This window comes from Podarcis cretensis, assembly GCF_951804945.1.
Source record: "Podarcis cretensis genome assembly, chromosome: 12".
In the NCBI taxonomy this organism is placed as follows: domain Eukaryota; kingdom Metazoa; phylum Chordata; class Lepidosauria; order Squamata; family Lacertidae; genus Podarcis; species Podarcis cretensis.
Window position 1 is genome coordinate 7,023,113 of NC_137181.1, and position 15,380 is coordinate 7,038,492.

At 42.6% G+C, this 15,380-nt stretch overlaps 1 protein-coding gene across 28 annotated transcripts in view; it reads left to right on the forward strand.

The window, feature by feature from the left end:
• Positions 1-15,380, forward strand: part of OBSCN (obscurin, cytoskeletal calmodulin and titin-interacting RhoGEF) — a 270,159-nt gene that overhangs the window by 232,100 nt on the left and 22,679 nt on the right. For all 28 annotated transcript variants that reach the window (XM_079996236.1, XM_079996263.1, XM_079996261.1 and 25 more), the window contains 8 exons: positions 391-436; positions 606-683; positions 1,739-5,108; positions 5,948-6,070; positions 6,770-6,880; positions 7,736-7,903; positions 9,155-9,277; positions 14,324-14,494. In XM_079996236.1, coding sequence (XP_079852362.1) covers positions 391-436; positions 606-683; positions 1,739-5,108; positions 5,948-6,070; positions 6,770-6,880; positions 7,736-7,903; positions 9,155-9,277; positions 14,324-14,494 — 4,190 coding nt within the window. The remainder of the gene's footprint in view (positions 1-390; positions 437-605; positions 684-1,738; positions 5,109-5,947; positions 6,071-6,769; positions 6,881-7,735; positions 7,904-9,154; positions 9,278-14,323; positions 14,495-15,380) is intronic.

Genomic DNA, 15,380 nt, shown 5'->3' on the forward strand with positions numbered 1-15,380 from the left:
TGATTTATGGGCAACTGCGGACGAGGCTGCATCTTCCCTTCCACTGGGAAGAATTTTGGGAGGCTGATTTACTCCCATATCAGCCCCTTAATTACCTCGTGTGAGCTGGGGAGATGGTATTGTTAGCCATCTTCCATGGCGCCCCTAGCGGCCCCCCAGTGATATAATTCAAGGGTGTGTGTGTGCCAGTTCTCCAGCTCTTAGAATCATAGCCATTCAGACACAACAAGTAGCTGCAGAGTAGCACAGTTAGGCTCACCAGCTGCCACACTAGAACAATTCATCTAAGCAAACCAGGATTCTTGGCTGTTTAGCATATTGGAAAATATTGTTGGTAGACAGGACCATACTATGACACACAAGCTAAAACCTGTTTTTCTCTCTTCCCAGGGCAAGGCCTAGTGCTATGGGGTGTCTCTCCCACACATGGTTTATGGTAAGCCCTCATAAGTTCCCCATTCGATAGATGCACCCTTAACCATCAGTGCTAGTGTTTTCTGGCAAATGAAAGTCACTTTTCTGAAACACGTGATGCCAGATTCTTTTTAAATTGACATTTTAATGTTTATATTTATGTTAATTTATTCCTTCCCTCCCCTTTACAGCATAACCTCCCACTTGAAGAAGCTCACTTCATAGATACAAAGCAGCTCAAATTTTTTGTGTCCCGAAGCAAATGGCAGGTTAGTAGGCTCCAGCCCAGACACTGGACTGTGCTTCAACATGTTTTTGTTCCTTATTCAGTTTCTAGAGAACTGCAGAACCTGCAGTTCAGGAGATCTGTTTTTCTCTCTAACATACCGTAGATTCCGGCATATAAGACGACTTTTTAACCCCAAAAAAGAGGTTAAAAAGTTGGGGGTCGTCTTATACGCCAGGTATGGCTGCATTGGGCGGCGGGCTCCGCTCCACTCCGCACCAGGAGGAAGCCGCCCAGCGAAGCCGGCTTAGCATCGCTGGGCAGCTTCCTCCCGGCGTGGAGCCCGCTGCCCACTGCTGCTGCCCAGCGAAGCTGCCGAAGTGTATAAGATGACAGCTGCCAATTTGGGGGGTCGTCTTATACTCCCAGTTGCCTAATATGCCAGAATCTGTGGTATGTGTTTTCAACTGCCCATTTGTCATATTTACACATTACAACTTTAGCAGTACATATTAAAAAATGTTAGCTGCACACCTAAAAACACATTATTATTATTTTATATTTGTATACTGCTCTTCATCCAGAGATCACAGGGTGGTTCACAACACAAAAATATAAAATGAGAACACAAAATATGTAATAAAAACAAAAACAAAACAAAAGCCCTCCTCCCACAAACACATTTAAAAGGACATAGAATGTTAATCAGCCAAAGGCTAGGTTAAAGAGATACGTTTTCTCCTAGCACCTAAATATATGTAATGAAGTTGTCAGGTGAGCATTCTAGGGAAAGAGCATTCCACAAACGGGGAGCCATCACAGAATATTATGTGCAAAAGGAGCTCAATATGAGATTGCAAATAACACACTTTGATTGTCATTGGTTCACTATATAGTTTCCTTATTTGCAAAAAAAAACCAACAACAAACAAACACCAAACCCATTAAAACTGCTGCAGGCTAATGTGCACTGATCAAAAATTCTGTTTCCCAAGAAGCCCATCTGAGCATCCATTAGAGCCTCTTGTTGTGCCTTAACTGGTTTTCTCCTCTCAGTTGCTTTAACCCCTTTGCCTTGTGTTTTATTCCACTGCTCAGCGTTCTCTTATGAGCTATAAATCTGTGCTGGTGATGAGACCCATCCCAGAAATCCTGGAGAAAACTCATAAGACCACCTCTCTTGGCATCTCCCGACACCTGTTGGAAGAGAGCAGTTCATCGAGCACCAGTGGATCATCTTCAGACAATGAGATTTCGGCCTCCACAGGAAGAAGGCACTTTGGCCCTACGCCAGGACTTCACTTATCTGTGCTTGAGGGATCGGACTACCCAGAATACCAGGAGTCCATAGCAGAGGCTAAGAATTCTGAATCCTCACTGCCACTGCTGCTTACAAGACCTAAACAGGCTTCAGCGAAGAGGCAACAGGGTGATCAAACACGCCAAGAAAGTGAAGAATTAATGCCTCGGGGACCAACGTTTGACACAGCTTCTTCGCAAGATAAAGCTGGTTTACTGGTACCCGGAGAAGGGGAAATTGAAAGCACCGAAGCAGGAAGATCCCCTGGATGCGTCCCCAGACATAGTGTCATAAAAAGTACTTTCTACAGCCAACCTTCTGAGAGTCTTGCCGATGTGCCTTCATCACCAGGCAAAGAGCACAGGAAGCATTTAGAAAGAGCAAAGAGAACCTATAGGAAAGCCGGCTATTCAAAATCAGCTTTAAGTGGCCTCCGTGAACCCCTTCTAGAACAGTTTGAATTGGGAGAGGGAGGATTGTCTGGGGATGAGGAAACGGAGTGGGGCAGAGAAGGCGGAGCTGGTCCTCTGATGACCAAATCGGCTTCTTTTGATACTGCGCAGAAATCGCCGCGAGTTACTTTTCAAGTTTCCAGCAGAAGCCGTTCACTGGATGACTACAAGATGAGAGCGACAAGCTTTGCTGAGGAGCAGTACATTGAGGAAGAAGAGAGCGACTTAATTCCTGAGGGCAGTGCTTTTGAGGCTTGCAGCGAAAGGGGCTCAGAAAAGACTTCTGCAAAGGAAGGCTCAAAGAAAATTGTGAAGGGTGAAGTGCCATTTGCACAACTTGGTGAGAGTCACAGCTTGTCTTTGGCTGCTCAGCAGCAAGACAAGGCGTTGATTTCAACACCGCCATCTGAAAAAGGAGAGGGTCTGCTTCAGAAACCAGGGCTACCTCTTGCGACAAAGCCGGGAACATCTACCCTAGGAAGGGAAGACTTGGTTCTAACTGCTCAGCAGTCAGATTTAGCCCCAAAGGGTGAAAGTGAGGAAAGGCTATTACCTCAGACATTGAAAGCTCCTCTTTGCAAGGGCGCGGTTCCTATTCTTCCAAAGGGAGAGAGCTCAGATTTGAGAGTCACTCCGCCAGAAACAGCCCCACTGGTCTCTCAAGACAGTGGGAAGGGGAAAGGCCTCCCTCATAATACAATGTTGTCTTCTGTCCAGGGCAAAGAAGGACCTGCCGTTCTTCAGGGGGCATTTAAAAGTGGAGACCAGTTGCCTCAAGTTCCTTCTCTTCAAGGTCAGCAAATTCAACAAGTTGTTAAGACAAAGGGCAAAAGCCCAGGGGCCCTGCAGACTATGCCAGTGGTGGAAGGCTCTTTGGTTTTACATCAGAAGCCTTCAGAAGTTCTCCTGGAGAGTAAGAGCTCAAGTCTTCCGGGCTCACAGGCAGCTGGAGGGAAAGAGCAGCAGATTCTACCACAGAAACCATCAGCACCCAGCCAGGCAAAATCAGCTGCATTAAAGGGCAAAGGCACAGCTAGTTTAACTATTTCTCAAGCGAAAGCTGCCCCTGTTTCGAACGCTGAGCCTAAGCATTCATACCAAACACCTCTCATGCACAGTGAGATGAAAGTTCCTGTTCAAGAAGGTGAAGTTCCTGCTGGCTTAGAGACTTTGCCTGCTTCTATATCAGTCTCTCATGGAGAAAGCCAAAAGCCTCCTAAGTCCTTCATTCACAGCAAAGCAGTGCCTGCTCCTAGTGAGATGAGGGAGCCTTCTCAACAAGCAGATACCGCCCAAGCATGGATCCATGAGGGGGAACACCATAAACATCTACAGCAGAGACATTTTGCCCCAGGAAAGAGAAAGCTTGATGCCTTTCCTGGAGAGAGGCAAATTTTAACAGCTTCACAAGGCAAAGCTATTCCAATTTCTCTCTCTGAACCGGAAGAACGAGAACTCATTTATCGTACACAGCTTGCTTCCAGTGAGTCTGTATTCCAGAAAGACCAAGGGCCATCTGTTTCAGGTTTCTCCCAAGCAAGAGTTGTGCCATTTTCCGCCTCTGGGGGAGAAATCCCGGTTACTCAAAAGGAAACCCCATATTCCATTGGACAAGGAAGAACCAGAGGACATGTTCATCATCAGAAACCTGCTATTTATAGTGACACAGAGGCTGAAGCCCTGGAGTACTTAGTTGATGAGATGGTTTGCCTGTCAAAAGAGATGACTGCTTTAGCAGAGTCTGTTTCTGATCCAGAGGGATCCAGGAGACACATTTCTCCATCCAGGGAGGTGTTCTACCCAGGCTCACCTGGGCAAGCAGTAAGACCGGCCACCAGATACCTTGTTCGGAGAGGAAAAAGAGAAGGGGGCATTGGCTTAGCAGACCCCTCAGAAGCAGATATTATATATCCTGGAGAAGAAGAGTATTTCAGTGTGCTACCTTCCACGGGCAAGAAAGCCAGGATGTCTCCCCCTTTCGAAGGCATGGGTTATGTAGGCGCAGAAATGCCCATGGTATCTCATTTTGGTAGTTCTGGGTTTGGGGACAGATTCTCCTATTACTGTGACAGCCAAAGAAGTGACCAAATGTGCGAAATCCGCTTAGTACAGATTCAGGATCTCTCAGAGGACATGCCTCGTCCTGATAGCAAGACAGCAAAATTTGACATTTCTGAAGTAGAGCCTGCCTTTCTCAACCTATATGAACTCTATGACATTGTGTACTTCCCATTTGAGTTCCTTAGCTTCAGAAAAGCCCCTGAGAATCTACCCAGCAAAAGACGTTTGCCTATGGGCGAAAAAGCAAAGTTGCTACCGGGAATGAAATCTCATGCACATCAGGATAAAAAAATATGTACCAGGGATGATAACTTGAAAGGTCAGGCTGTACAGGAAGCTCCCAGAGATGAAGAGAAAACTCCACCTGAGTTGGACGTAGAGCCAAAAGAAGCCAAAGCACCCCGGCTAGGAAATAGGTCTGATTCAGAAGGTAACATACCAGCTGGGTCTCAACAAATCTATGGTCTCCTGGAAGACCCAGCCAAACAGCGGAGGAGCTCTTTACAAGACAAAGTGGGGCTCTTCAAGCCCTTTGTCAGATCTCAGTCTGTAGAGTTGGTGGAGCAAAGTCTAAAGAAGAAGGTAAAAGCATCTGTCACCCACCTCTCAAGAATGTTGACGAGAAAGTCATCTTCTGATCAGGAAAGCAGGGAAGGTAATAATTTTATATGTGTGCATGTTTCTTTTCTTAGGCTCAGGGTAAAGGAGGTCTGAAGACCAGGGTCAGTGAGAGGTGACCATGAGAAGTTACCAGGTATCTGAGAACCTGCTATAGCAACCCTAAAATGTTGCTCTGAAGACCACCTTCACTAGATACTTAACTATATCCTACAAAGACCCAAACACACATTGTGATTAAGCACAGTAACTGAGAAGGCAGTGGCTGGAGTAGGATAAATTCTTCTCCCAAGCATGCACTTATGTGCACCATTTTACATGGCTTTCCCAAAGGCTTAAGTGGCCCTATTGGGTTCTTTTTGGCTGCCTCATTGTATGAGTTCAGGGCAGGTGCCAATGATGTAGAATCACAGAATAATAGAACTGTAGAGCTGAAAGGGATCCGGATCAAAGTCCAAGCACCTGCAATGCATCTGAGCCATACAGGAATCAAACTGCAACCTTGGTGTTATCAGCACCGTGCTCTAACCAACTGAGCTATCCAGGCTGTCCTAAAAATGTATATACAGTCATACCTCGGGTTACAGACACTTCATGTTGCATTTTTTTGGGTTATGGACTGCCGAAACACAGGAAATATCGGACTGGTTACTTCCAGGTTTCAGTGGTCGCACATGCTTTGCGCATGCACAGAAGCTCTGAATCACAACCCGCGTGTGCGCAGATGCGCTGCTGCGGGTTGCAAACGTGCATCCCGCACGGATCACATTCTGAACCCGAGCATCCACTGTATATATAAATATCTAGTTAAATCACTAATGCCTAAGGCACCCATCATTTGGTTGTCTTTACAGTGGTTCATTTCATTTTCAACAGGCTCAGAGGAGCGGAAGGGTGAGCTACAAGAAAGAGCATCTTTGACAGAGGCTTCTGGAGGTTTGAAAAAGAAAACAGGGTTCCCTTCATTTACTCTTCCAAGCCTCAAAACAAAGGAGAAAGGTACTATCACATTGTTTGTTTGTTGCATTACAACTAGACCCTGGGAAAGCACAGCTTGAAAACTGTAGAAACGTTGTACGATTGAAGCTTCCTTAATAAATTAAAAAGGTAAAAGTTAAAGGAGCCCTGACAGTTAAGTCCAGTCGTGAACGACTCTGGAGTTGTGGCGCTCATCTCGCTTTACTGGCCAAGGGAGCCGGCGTTTGTCCACAGACAGCTTTTCCGGGTCATGCGGCCAGCATGACTAAGCCGCTTCTGGCCAAACCAGAGCAGCACACGGAAACACCATTTACCTTCCCGCCAGAGCGGTACCTAGTTACCTACTTGCACTTTGACGTGCTTTTGAACTGCTAGGTTGGCAGGAGCAGGGACCGAACAACGGGAGCTCACCCCGTTGCAGGGATTCGAGCCTCTGACCTTCTGATCGGTAATCCCTAGGCTCAGTGGTTTAGACCACAGCGCCACCCGCGCCCCCTTTTATTAAATTAGCCATCGTACAAATTGCACCAATACAAAGAACCAGCTAGGATTGCTAGATTGCAACCTGGAGATCTGGAAATGGGAGAGAATGCGGCTTACTCCTCTGGTTCTCTCTGTTGATTTAGAAATGTGTGCTAGAGAAGGTAAAACCCAACGCATTTCAGGTATCTGCTTCCTGCCTCACTGACCTGTGTTCTCTAAAGTTCTCTTCCTTTTCAGTACCTTCATTTGCTGAAGAGCTCACTGACCAGACCATTGCCTTGGGGCAGTCTCTGACGCTGTCCTGCCGGACATCTGCCCATTCATCACCCAATGTCGAATGGTTCAAAGGTGATGTGACCTCCACAACTGGCCACCTGCGATGAATCTGTAACAGGGATGGTTTGGGGCAAAGCAAGGAGGAAACGGCAGAACAATTTCTCTATTTGTTAGACCCTTTTCTTCAACAAATCCCTTCCCACACTTTAACATGTGCATAAACATGTGGGAGAAAGAGGGTAGTGAATGAATGAGGTGGGAATGGAAGCCAGAATTTCCCTACCTGAAATATGCACAATTAGGCAGGCACCTTTGCTATATTGTTTTAGATACCTCCTTAACTTTCTGTTTTGGCAAACCTACCCAGGCTTATAATATAATTACTTATATGTCTTTTAAAAATTTGATGGTTTCTCTCTTTTTTCTTCTTCTTCTTGATATATTTTTATTAGTTTTTAATTTTAGTTTTATGCATATATTTGTTTTCGCTTAAACTGAATCTTAGCCGTTATTAGTCTTCCAATTTTATTTGTACAACACTTGGAAAACTGCTTGATCGAGTAGCTTATAAATTTCCTATTTAAATAAATCTAGATCCTATAAAAGGAAGGGCTGCTCTAAAGGATAGCTGTTTTGTTATCAAGTGGACATAGGCACTGCCATCCATCCCATCCAGGGGAAAGAAAATCAGCCATTATTCTGAACCCAGGAACCAAGAGGGAATAGGAAGGATTCCCATTTCTTTTCAAGCCTCATGGCTTCCAGGTCTACTCTAGAGGAGCTCCCACCCTCTGCACCCTACATTCTAGGGCTGACGTAATGCCTCTACTCAAGATTCTTCACGTACCTCTTTCTGTGATTTCATAAGATTTCATAACCCTGACCCATTCATATATATTATTTTTGTATTTCATTTCCACCTTCCAGATGGAGCAGCCATTCGTAGTACGGACAGGATCCTGATCTCCTCTACGCTCAAACACTTCCAGCTTTTAACAATATTAGCAGCCACATCCAATGATTTTGGCACTTATACATGTGTAGCCACCAACTCCCAGGGCACAGTTTCCACCTCCTGTGTAATAAGGAAAGCAGGTAAAGGAACAAATTATTTCCCCTTTGATCCTTTGAACATGTAGCATAGCATTTCCCAAATGATCTTTGGCAGGAAAATCCTAGCACGGCTTTCTCTCTGACAGGCCAACTTTCCATGTGCAGCAATATTTTTTGTGCAGGACAGCATTCAGGAATACAGTGGTACCTTGGGTTAAGTACTTAATTCATTCCAGAGGTCTGTTCTTAACCTGAAACTGTTCTTAACCTGAAGCACCACTTTAGCTAATGGGGCCTCCCGCTGCCGCCGCACCACCGGAGCACAATTTCTGTTCTCATCCTGAAGCAAAATTCTTAACCCCAAGGTACTATTTCTGGGTTAGCAGAGTCTGTAACCTGAAGCGTATTTAACCTGAAGCGTATGTAACCCGAGGTACCACTGTAGAGCCTTTCTGCTTTCTATGAATCAATACAGTCTATCAGGAATCCTTCACAGAAGCCTTGTCCCATCTTGGAATGCAAGCTGGTGACACCTCTAAAGTTCCCCTGTTCTCACTGGCCCCAGCCTCCCAGTAGCACCAGTAAAACAAAATGGGAGGCTGAGCTACAAGCTATGACTGGAGGTCCATGTCTATACCTCCATAAAGACTCTGAGAACTTTCAGGCAATTAGTATGACTCTTGCAGCAAGGAGAAAAAGGCAGCACATCAGATGGGCTTGAGCAATGTGTCTGTCAAGCCCTGGGGTGTTTGGGGTTGTTACCTGCTAAATAACTGACAAACAACAGGCATAGGATAGTCAAATTGGACTTACCACTAATTGGCATGCATCAGCACATCTAGTTTCTGCAATACAAATAGGAGCTGTGATCTGCGGACGAGGCAATCCAAGCATTATCAACACCATGTGATTGAAAATGGGGTTAGCTCTTTTCCCCATGACAAAATCCTAATGAAAATTGCCCCCTCACTGAAAGCAGTAGTCTCACAGTAGGGTAGCTTCTGCTGGTGGGAGAAATTTCTTTGGGCAAATAGTAGTTGTAAGGGGAGCATTTTCATTGGGTTTGTGGCACGGGGCATCAAACTCAGTTCCCTTCCTCTTGGCAGCTATGTATGCTTTAAATATCTATGATGTTGATGTTTGTTTACTAAACTGATATACCACCCTTCATCCGAATATCACAGGGTGCTTTACAGCATCAAGCACAAGAGCTAAAGTTTGGTCCTAAGTTTACACTGTGGATGGCTTCATTCTACCAGTCACAGACTTAAATTTTGTCTTCCACTTTGACAGAGACACCTTCGAACCCACCGTCTCCAGATATTGTTGAGGTTCTTGAAGATGGAGTGGAGTTGGCCTGGAAGCCTGTGGAACTGAACACTCCTGTTACTTACTCTGTACTTTGCAAAAAAGATGGTAAATAAATGAGATCTCATTGTACAAACTGCTTCCTTGTACAAACTGACCCTTCCAGCTATGATTCTAGGATCCAGCCTGTGGTTTCTGGTGGAAGATATTTCCTGCATTGTCAGGGTGGCGATGTGGTCTAAACCACAGAGCCTAGAGCTTGGTGATCAGAAGGTTGGCGGTTTGAATCACCGCAATGGGGTGAGCTCCCATTGTTGTTGTTTTTTTAAATAAATTTTTATTAAGATTTTAAAGGTTACAGAAAAAAAAGAAATAATAACAATCAAGGAATAAAAGAAAAAACAATACATTATATATATATATAAGGAAACATAATCAAAAACCATAAAACAGAAGAAAAAAGATAAAAAACAAGTCAAACCTGTACATCCCTTGCTTACATTCACTTATTTCCTTGACCTCCTTACACCTCCCATTTTTGTATTCTAATTCAATTTGTTATTTCAGCAAATCCTTCCAACCTTATTTTTATCTTAATAATTTGTCTTAATATACTATAATTTTACATTCTCTCTTTCACCAACTCATTTTTACTTAATCCTTTATGTCATTTCTACTAAAACCACATAATTTTCTTTTCCCAACATCTTTCTAGCAATCCTTAATTTTGCAATATTTTTGAAAATAAACTTTGAATTTTTTCCAATCTTCTTCCACCGACTCTTCTCCTTGGTCCCAGATTCTGCCAGTCATCTCAGCCAGTTCCATGTACTCCATCACCTTCATCTGCCATTCTTCCCGGGTGGGTAGATCTTGTATCTTCCAATACTTTGCGATGAGTATTCTTGCTGCTGTTGTGGCGTACATAAAAAAAGTTCTATCCTCCTTTCGCACCAATTGGCCGACCATGCCCAAGAGAAAGGCCTCTGGTTTCTTCTGGAAGGTATATTTAAATACCTTTTTCATTTCATTATAGATCATCTCCCAGAAGGTCTTAATCTTTGGGCATGTCCACCAAAGGTGAAAGAATGTACCTTCAATCTCTTTACATTTCCAACATTTATTATTGGGCAAATGATAAATTTTTGCCAGCTTGACTGGTGTCAAGTACCACCTGTAAATCATTTTCATTATATTCTCTCTTAAGGCATTACATGCCATAAACTTCATACCTGTGGTCCATAACTGTTCCCAGTCAGCCATCATAATGTTATGTCCAACATCTTGTGCCCATTTGATCATAACAGATTTAACCATTTCATCCTGTGTATTCCATTTCAACAGCAAGTTATACATTCTTGACAAATTCTTAGTTTTAGGATCTAACAATTCTGTTTCCAATTTTGATTTTTCCACCTGAAAGCCAATTTTCTTGTTCAGATTATAAACCTCCCTTATTTGATAATAATGAAGCCAATCTCATACTTTATTTTTTAGTTTGTCAAAACTCTGCAGCTTTAATCTATCTCCTTCTTGTTCCAAAATTTCCCAATATTTCGGCCAATTTGCCTCCATATTGAGTTTTTTCAGAGCCTTAGCTTCCATTGGTGACAACCACCTTGGAGTTTTATTTTCAAGCAAGTCCTTATATCTTATCCAAACATTAAATAGTGCTTTCCTGACAATATGGTTTTTAAACGCTTTATGTGCTTTGACCTTGTCATACCACAAATATGCATGCCACCCAAATACATTGTTGAAACCTTCCAAGTCCAAAATATCTGTGTTTTCAAGAAGCAGCCATTCTTTCAGCCAGCAAAATGCGGCTGATTCATAATAAAGTTTAAGGTCTGGCAGGGCAAATCCCCCTCTTTCTTTAGCATCAGTTAAAATCTTAAATTTTATTTGAGGCTTCTTGCCCTGCCAGACAAATCTAGAGATATCTTTCTGCCACTTCTTGAAACAGTCCACTTTATCCAAAATTTGCAATGTTTGAAACAAAAATAATATCCTTGGCAATACATTCATCTTTATCGCAGCAATTCGGCCTAGCAATGATAACTTCAAATTTGACCATATTTCTAAATCCTTTTTCACTTCCATCCAACATTTTTCATAGTTATCTTTGAATAAATTCACATTCTTAGCAGTCATATTAACCCCCAGGTATTTCACTTTCTTAACCAATGTTATTTAAATCCCGCAACCTGACCAAATTCTTGAATTAGTTGCAATACTCTTTTAGTACTGGATTCTAGCTCCTGTAATGTCAAAACTAAATCATCGGCAAAAGCTTTCAATTTATACTGTTTAGCTCCGAGTTGTATACCTTTAACCAATTGGTCCTTTCTAATCATATTAAACAAAACCTCCAGGACCGATATAAAAAGCAATGGAGAGATTGGGCAACCCTGTCGTGTTCCTTTCTCAGTCTTAAACTCCTCTGTAACTACATTATTCACAATTAATTTAGCTTTTTGTTCTGAGTAAATTGCACCTATACCGTTTTCAAAACCTTGGCCTACCCCCATTCCCTGTAAGTTTTTCTTCATGAAACTCCAAGAAATATTGTCAAAGGCTTTCTCCGCGTCCACAAATATCAAAACTGCTTTAGTGTTAATATTCACTTGTAATTTTTCTAAAATATTAATTAAATTCCTTGTGTTATCTGACAAGTGTCTCCCCGGGAGAAAGCCCGCTTGATCTTTATGGATTTCTTCTACCAATACCTTTTTTAATCTTTTAGCCATAATTTCAGCAAAATTTTTGTAATCCACATTGAGCAAAGATATGGGACGGTAGTTCTTAAGCTGTGTCTTCTCCGATTCTGTTTTCGGTATAAGTGTAATGTAGGCTTCTTTCCATGACTCTGGTGCCTTTTTCCCCTCCAATATTTCATTACAAACTTCCTTCAAAGGCTGTACTAACCATTCTTTCAAAGATCTATAATATCTTGAAGTCAAGCCATCCGGCCCTGGAGATTTGCCCAATTTCATATTCTGAATGGCTCCTTCCACCTCTTGATCTGTTATTTTATAATTTAGCATTAACTTATTCTCTTGAGAGATTTTTTGTAATCCATTTATTTTCAAAAATCGGTCAATATCCATTTCTTTCTGGGTCTCCTGTGTATATAACTGTTTAAAATACTTCTGAAAGCACTTCCTAATCTCCACAGGATTCTGTATATTCTTTCCCTCCACTACCAAATTGGTAATGGTGTTGAGTTTTTGTCTTTTTTTCATGGGCGAGCTCCCATTGTTTGGTCCCAGCTCCTGCCAACCTAGCAGTTTGAAAGCACGTCAAAGTGCAAGTAGATAAATAGGTACCACTCCATCGGGAAGGTAAACGGCGTTTCCGTGTGCTGCTCTGGTTCGCCAGAAGCGGCTTAGTCATGCTAGCCACATGACCCAGAAGCTGTCTGCAGACAAACAACGGCTCCCTCGGCCTATAGAGCGAGATGAGTGCCGCAACCCCAGAGTCGTCCGCGACTGGACCTAATGGTCAGGGCTACCTTTACCTTTACCTTTACTAGAAACATTGCTGAGGCATCTCTCAGGCCCCACCACAACTACAAAATCATAAAATAACCTGGAGCAGTCTAATCCACTCCCACAACTCAGGTATCATAAGGTCAAGCCATAAAATCATATAATCTTAGAGTTGGAAGGGACAAAGGGTCTTCAAGGCCAACCCTCTGCAGTGCAGGAATCTCAGCTAAAGCATCCATGACAGGTGGCCTTCCAACCTCTGCCTTAAGATTCCAACGAAGAAACTATATGGAACTTGGCGAACTGACTGGGAGACTCTGGGACCAGAGAGAAGAGACAGTGGAAGATTGGGAAAAGTTTAAAGAATATTTGGAAAAAAATATATGTTAATATTTAAATCTTAGAATAGCTTTGGAAGTGGATATAGGCTGCAGAGTTAGAAGTAGAAGATAGTGTATTTTAAACTAGTATTATATCTGAGGGATAAAATGTGAAGATTTTTATGGTAAAAGTAAGTGTGATAAAAAATTAAAAATTATGATATATGTAAACTGCTAAAGATGAGGTAAAGTGAAAATCAGACAGGGGGGACTTGGGGAAGCTCACCTAACAATGTTTAGAAAAAACAAGGATAAGACAAGAATTTGTTTGCATTGTTTGTTTTCTCTGTTTGTGTTGTTTATTTGTCTTATAAAATGAATAATATATTTTTTTTGGGGGGGGGGATGAAAAATAAAATTGCTATGAAGGTGAGTCCATAACCTCCCGAGGGAGACTGTTCCACTGTTGAACAGCTCTTACTATCAGCTGTATTTAGTCAGCATCTCCTTTCTTGTAACTTGAAGCCATGGGTTTGAGTCCTACCTTCCAGAGCTGGAGAAAACAAGCTTTCTCCATCTTCCATGAGACAACTCTTTAGACCATTAGTTGTTCCATGAGACAACTCTTTAGACCATCAGAGCACTGTCAGGAGTGCTCTGATGGTGTTTCCTGCTTGGCAGGGGGTTGGACTCGATGGCCCTTGTGGTCTCTTCCAACTCTATGATTCTATGATTCTATGATTCTAAGATAAAAGCGAAACATGATAGAGCCACCCTTGCCAATAGCTCCCCCACCCCCCTTCTACTAACAAATAGTAATTGAGGGTGGGGTGCTTGTTGCTTCAAATCCTATAAAATACCTTGCACAAGAGACTACAACAGGACAAGCGAAAGTGAATGTGGTGCAATCATATTGCTCTGGATTCTCTCTGAAATGCTTTCCATAATGAAAGCTCTGCACTCCTGAGAAATCTGGATTTGCATCTAAGCTTTTTCAGTTCTCTTCGGCAGAGAGGGGCTTTTAAAAACAATCTGATTCCTTTCCCAATCTTGAGAAAGTATGAGGCTGCTTTCAAGGAAACAGCCTGAAGTAACATAAAATTCATTTTAAAAAATGAAATCCTATAGAGAGGGGAGAAGGACGAGGTGCAGAACTGAATATTGTGCTTTTCAGAGATCACACACATCTCTTTAATGATGCACCTGTCTAAAGTGGTAGAAGACAGGATATTAATTTCTGCAATAGCTGGAAATCTCCCTCCCTGTGCGTCCTAATCCAAGCCCATGTGGTCAAAATACGACATTGTTACACTATATTTTATTCTTCTCTTTTGTTGGCCCAGACGGTGAATGGAAGACTCTGGCCAGTGACATCTCAGAGTGCTGCTACACTGCTGAGCATCTCCCTCGGGGTTTGGTGTTATCCTTCCGGTTTGCCTGCGTCAGCAAAAGTGGTGTAGGGCCATATAGCAACCCAACTGCCAAAGTGAGAATTGGTGACACGGATCCAGCAGGTAACAACATAATCCACACTGAATAGAGTTCCTGTACTTTTCCTCTTCAGCAGCATAAGCTTGGAAATGCCATTTATAGCCACATGAGCAGACAGGGTTCCTTAGTTTCCTCCGTCCTTTTCATTCAAGGTGGAATCCTTATCTTTGCATTTCTGCCTTTGCTCCTCCATGGAAAGAACTCTCCAAAACACCACAGGGGGATGAACAGGTCTCATGACTTATGCCATTTCACTGTAATCCAGGAGACTTAGCCATGCCTACAAACCCAACTGCATGTGCTAGGCCCAGGCCTTCTCTTCATGGTGTTGTTGTTGCTGCAGCTCCTTGTTCTCCATTGGAGGTCAAGTCTCAGCATCATCTTGTTTTCAGGAGCAACTTTCTACAGGGCAGGAGGGACTAGGGAGAAAGTCCATTCAGTTGACATTTAAAGACAGATTTACATATTTCACACTTTATGAAACGATACGCAAATGGGAACCCAGCTGCGCTTTGACACACTTTTCCGAATTTTGCAAGTAATGTGTAGAAAAAGGCATATAACAGGGTTGAGTGGACATATAAATGCATAAATTAATGAAAATATCATGCAGAAATGCATTATTTTTTGAGGGGGGAATGCTTTGCAAAACAATGCATATCATGCAATTATATACAAGAATATATTAGGAGAATGTGTATTAGGAGAAATTTCCACTAAAATACTATTGAATTTTCATGAGGACCTTTTATCTTGTTTAAAATCACAACCTACATGGCAAAGTGAACCTAAGATTGGAAAAATGAGAAAACAAGAGAAACTGAAATTAACAGATTTGCCTATCCCTAGGAGGCACTGCCACAGGAACAGGCAACTTGCAATTTCTAGAGCATATGCAGGAACTCTTTC